Source organism: Protopterus annectens, chromosome 16.part0 (assembly GCF_019279795.1).
Source record: "Protopterus annectens isolate FY-2018-M chromosome 16.part0, PAN1.0, whole genome shotgun sequence".
Taxonomy (NCBI): domain Eukaryota; kingdom Metazoa; phylum Chordata; order Ceratodontiformes; family Protopteridae; genus Protopterus; species Protopterus annectens.
The window spans coordinates 103,626,403-103,632,435 of NC_056750.1; the positions used below are offsets into that span (position 1 = coordinate 103,626,403).

Here is a 6,033-nt window from a genome sequence, read left to right on the forward strand (position 1 = left end):
AGAACCTGTCACTTGGCAAGTGCTTTTAAGTACTGACAAATAGTGCTCCACGAATTCCATTGAGGGTGAACCTTGCTTTGCTTTTATTGTACATAATTATCAACTGCTTTTCTCAAGAAACAGAAAAGGCTAAAACTAATAGGGTACAAAGACCCAAAACCAGAGACAATTTAAAAATATTACTCTAATACAGTTATAATGTTAATAAAACGGCAGGTTTTGCATAAGCATGCATTTTCTGAATAAGAAGCACTATACCCCAATGCCTGGTATTACTAACTAACTGTAATCCTCATTGTATGAGATACGAGGCAAAATCAGAAACGTTCTGCAAATTCTGGGACAGCAGAGAACTATGAAATGATTCCACAGCAAAGTAATTAAAAAAAAAACTGCTTCTTACCCAAATTATAGCACCCAAATCACGCGTTTATTAACACTATATACAAGTAGAAAAGAACGTTAATACTGCATACTGTACTGCAGTTGCTCTACTTAATTTCTGTCGATTGTTCACATATCTTGCTATTTTCTGTCTTGTTGCTGATTATATAAGGGGAAGATAGGAGTTATCAGCTGCAGCTGGTTTATGGGGGGGGGTGGCGATCTTTGCTCAGCACTTTGGTGATGCCTGGTCACTCCAGAACACTAAGCATACAATGTTACTGCGCATACTACTGTAGATGAGTGAGCAGCATGCAGAGGCATGTGACAGGCAACTTGCAGCAGAACCCAGTGAGGTGTAGTGAAGGGGGGGGGGGGGTGATTAGGAGCAGACTGTTCTGCAGATCAAGCATGGTGGTCTGCTCCCTCGCACTCAGCTTACACTGTTGGGAAAAGAATGAAATGATTATACTGCTGGTGCAGGAATGAATGGGCCATAGGGCACTCAGCCCAGGGATGCCTAGATCTCAACCACACAGGATGAATAAGCCAAATAGATATAGTTAAAGGAGTCACTGGTTAAGTTCTGCAGAGGGAAAAAAATCATTATCATCAACTTCTTTTTTGCCATTTTTCTCTTGATTCTGCTTTCTTTAACATTCCTGCTGACTGGGACAGATCTTCTGTCATGCAATCTATTCATCACTTGTCTGGATGTCCTCGTTTCCTCTTGCCTTCTACTTATCTCTCCTCCCAAATCTTCATCAGATCATCTACTGCTTTCCTGCACATTAGTCCAAACTACAGAAATTTGTTCTCTTGATCTTTCATGCATTTGAAGCCATTTTAGATTCTGATCTAATGGCAATTTTTTTTGTCTGCCTCACAGTGTGCATTTTACCACACATCTCAGGCATTTCCTGTCCATCACCTCCAGCTTCCTCAATTGCTTTGCCATCACTGCCTAGATTTCTATACCCTGTGAAAGTACTAGTCACACCACTGTTTTGTACATCTTACTTTTCATTTTCTTATAATGGGCATGAGTATTTGCCGGTGATGAGCGGAAAAACTGATAACAGTTAAAAAATATATAATAAATGAACCCTTGTTGTTTTGTTTGAGAAGCATCTCAAAGACTAACATTCTTAAGAAATGACTTAATCGACTGCCCATGCATACTACCTTTATTATTATATTATGCCTCACACTGTGGCACAGAACAGTGTAAGGTACACCAGATAAAAATATAAAAAAAAATCAAATACAATACATGTACCCTTGTTATTGTATTCCAAAAAGGGTCTACTATGTTACCTCATTCATCCTTAAACATAAAAAAAAAAACAACTGTCTCTACATATTACTAAAGTTCAAACATATGCACTTGGGTAATAACTAACTTTCCTGTGTGGAAGACTTTCAGTCCATATATCTGTAGTTAATAAATGTATATTAATCAGATCAGACAATAGTAGTAAAAGTAGCAAACTTAAACTCGTCTTAAGTAAAAAAAAAAAAAAAATATATATATATATATATATATATATATATATATATATATATAAAATTGTACAGAATTACTAAGTATTTGAAAGTAATCTAAGCAAGGCAGGCAGTCAGTTGAAAATCCTTTATTAAATATACAGACAAGCGAACCAAGTAAAACAAAAATAGAGTAATAGTTTCCTCACAAGCTGTCTAAATATATATATATATATATATATATATATATATATATATATATACACACACACACACACACACACACACACACACTTTTTATCAGGCAAGGGAGTGGTTTATTGTGCTGTAAAACAAGTTGTTATTGGTACACATGTTAAATTCACATCCCTTTCCCCATCAGTGTGACATTCGAGCTGGTCCTGCCCTACTTAGTAGCTGTCATAATAATATAACCCTTATGTACTTTAAATAAAATTTATAATGATGTGGAACCTCTTATTTAACCAGATTATTAAGTAGATTATTAAGTCTGTGATTTTATCCAAGACAATATACTACATGGCTGGAAATGTATCAACCTTATTCCATTTGACAATCAAAAATATATATAAATATATACATATACACTTTGCATGTAAAAATCAATTGTAAAAATCATATTCTATTTCCATAACCTGTTGTTAACAAAGATCGGTTTCGTCCTTCTAGACTTCTTCAGGTCTGTGTACAAGAACCCTAAAAACTATCTATAAGAATATTATTGTATAATTAGTATTGTTATTACACATCATTTTGAAAAGTGGAAAAAAAAGAGAACCAGAAAAAGAAAAAAAATAATAAAAAAAAAATGTATGATGATGAAAACAAAATATACACTTAAATTACAACTGACTTAAAATGGTATTTAAAACCAACTGGTAGAGTGTACTGGAGCTAAGAAAATTGCCACATTGTTTACATGACTAACTTTATTTTATTCTGCCATAATTCTTCTCTTTTTAAGCACAATCTGTATAACTGGATAGGAAATAGAAAATATATCCCTGGGATTCCACCCATGCCCCTTCTGGACAGGGGCATTGGGTGCTGATTTGTCTATGCATAGGCTAAACTCTTGGCTAGGCTTATAAGGGCCTCTACTCTACCCATTATGTCTCACATTATGGATGAAATAGGTCCAAGACACACCAGATAACAATTAGAAAAACAATAAAATATAATACAGGTACCCTCACTGTTGTGATTCAAAAGGGTCTGTAACAACTATGCAAATGTATTATTCATAGAATTCATAGATTAGTACTAGGCTAAGTGCCCTTGCGAGCCATTGTAAGCCTAGCCAATTAGTCCTTGTGAGACTCAAACCCTGCACCTTGTGTTTGTAAGGCAAACACCTTAACCATTAGGCCATCCTCCCTCTTCTGACCCACATTATGGTTGAAAAAGGTTGAGGGCTTACCAACTAACCAGATTAAAAAATACCACATTTAATACAAGTAAAATATAACAGGATCTAACTCATTAAATTTCATCTATTATACAGATTAAACAAAGTCTGCTACATTACAAAACTTATAACAGGATCTAACTCATTAAATTTCATCTATTATACAGATTAAACAAAGTCTGCTACATTACAAAACTTCAGTTACACAGATGTCATGCCCTTATGCCAGGAAGTTAGATTTAATCAGGAAATTTGGCATTAACAGAGGGGCCAGGCCCTTACCTTTACTGACTACAAAAGATTAGTAGTGGCTGGAACAGAAATGGACTACTTGGCTCATTAAAATATTATCCACAATTATCTGGTGCCTGTGCTTATAAAACAAAACTATATAGAAAGCATTTCGGACTAAATTTAAGTAAAATAAAACAGTTCTTATCACCCTGTTCAAACCAAGACCGACATTAGACTTCTAAGACCAAGAAACAAAATGCTAAATATTGCATGTAAGCCTACACAAATACAAATGTACATCAACAATCCCTGAAGCAAATGTGATGTTTTGCTTCTTTGTGATACTGTCAGCACCCTAGACTAAACGGAAAGTTAAACAACTTACCACTTGAAATAAATTGCACTAATAAATTCAGCAATGCATGCATTTATATAATTCCCGGCACCCTTTGCACATTTTGTGCTGTGCAACCAAAGTCAAGGGGCGAAACTTAAGAAAAGTAACCAATTAGAACTCATATTTACCTAAGGCTTGAGCTTTTGTCCAATCCCATACAAAGAGGCGGGTTGCTAATAAACCAAAAGTTAGGCGCAGTATAGGAATAACACAGAAGGGATTTGTATTACGTTTCAGTAATTGAAGGGTCGTTTAAACTTTTAGGTACACTTTATATATTTTACTGATTTGCTTTTTACTTCTTTTAAGTGAACTTGCTTTCATTAAAATCATTTCAGTATAAAGAAACGATATTGTATGGATACCAGGGCTTGAGGAAAATTCTGTTATTTGTGGTCATGCAAGCCCTTATTTGTAAAGTGTTTTAAATACTTTTTTACACTTACAGCATTTATACTAGTTCATATTTCTCAGTTTGGTCCTAATCCTGCTTTTTTGTGGTGGGGGGGAGCTGTTGCTGGTCTTTTGCTTTATCTGTCTGCCTGAAGATTTGAGATGCAACTAGTTAAGGATTGATGTAGTACTTTTGAAAGGGCTCCATCCCATTAAAAAAATGAAGTATCTGGATTACAATGGATTGATGTCGGAGTTGCACAGCTGTTTAGAAGACGTTGTTTTGGGCAGATGTACAGCATGGTCATTTGAAAAGTAGAAGACTTGTAGTACAGTGTTCGGCAAGTGCCTTGCGTTATACGGGTGATGTCTCCTAAAAATTGTCGTACATTCGCAATATTGCTAAAATACAGGAGAATTGCGGTACATATTGTACTGCATCTGCAAAGTTTTTTTTATGTTTCCCTGCATTTGCTGAAGCTCGTGGAAAGACAAGTAACACTAGCTATTGTTACAGTTACAAACTGTCACGTGTTTATACCAGTGCTGTAATTTCAATTATTTTTTTTTTGGGTGAAAAATAAAAAAAAATGAATTTGTCAGATGCACGTCACTTCATAAAGTTCAATTTTGCACTTTATTATTTTATTTTACATTTGTTTACCGGGTAGTGTCCTACTGGGCTGGTTGCCCGTTTTCAGCGGAGACCCGAGGAGAAAAGCTACACAGTACAATACCATGTTTAATTTGTTTATAATGTAAATAGAACAGAATTGATAATATTAAACATATAAGCTAAATGTATAGTGCATAAGAAACACTGTGTGGAGTCTACACAGTGCAGATTCTATGTATAACATTTGGGCGAAATTGAAGTGTATTAACCCACCACCGAGTTCGCGCAGGTATAGGCGTGCCCGCTGTGATTGACATGCGGAGGGCGGGGATTAACAATGGCAATGTGCCGTGATTGACACGCAATGCTAATGTAACGATAAATCCATATAATTAAAAACGGAGCATTTAATAAGCACAAACACATGCTAACAATGACATTCGAGCAATCAGTCCCTTTCCATTAGATTAATAGCAATAACCTACGCCTGGGTGTGGGTAATGCTGGATTTACCCATGGTTGGCGTGCCCGAGGGACCAAACAAAGCCAACCGTGGGTAAATACAGCATTACCCACACCCAGAAGTGGGTTATTGCTATTATACCATGACATTATTTAAGAAAATAAACTATTACTTTTCTTAAATAATGGCATAGTATAATGCCTGTTTACTGCCCTTCTGCAGATGTCTGGCATCCGCGGCAGTTCTGATGTACTGTGCGCCTGCGCAGTACATCAGAGCTGTGGGCAAAAGCAACGGAGAAAGCAAGATCTCCGTTGCTTTTTTTTTACTGTTTCGCTATGTTAAATGGGTTTAACATAGCGAGACAGTGTTTTAAAAGTAGAGTTATACTAATGGAAAAAAGTCCGGGCGACTGGACCTTTTTCCATTAGTATAACTCGATTTACAATGTGCACGCTGGCCAATCAGCGTGAACGTTTTTGGGGGGGGGGGGGTCATGGTGTAATATGTAATAATAATTATTCGCCAGAATAATGGAAGAAAAGGTTCCGTAGACTAGCCTACCTACACAGTAAACAAATGGAAAATAGCAGCATATGACCAGAGTTTTACCCTCCAGTTGTCTTTATACT

At 36.1% G+C, this 6,033-nt stretch overlaps 1 protein-coding gene across 2 annotated transcripts in view; it reads right to left on the minus strand.

Moving 5' to 3' along the window:
* The window catches only part of SURF6 (surfeit 6), a 471,845-nt gene extending 467,831 nt beyond the window's left edge, over positions 1 to 4,014 (minus strand). The window contains exon 1 of one of the 2 annotated variants that reach the window (XM_044058622.1): positions 3,914 to 4,014. In XM_044058622.1, coding sequence (XP_043914557.1) covers positions 3,914 to 3,960 — 47 coding nt within the window. In that variant the 5' untranslated portion in view covers positions 3,961 to 4,014. The remainder of the gene's footprint in view (positions 1 to 3,913) is intronic. The other variant, XM_044058623.1, reaches the window with a different exon arrangement.
* Positions 4,015 to 6,033: the final 2,019 nt, after the last annotated feature.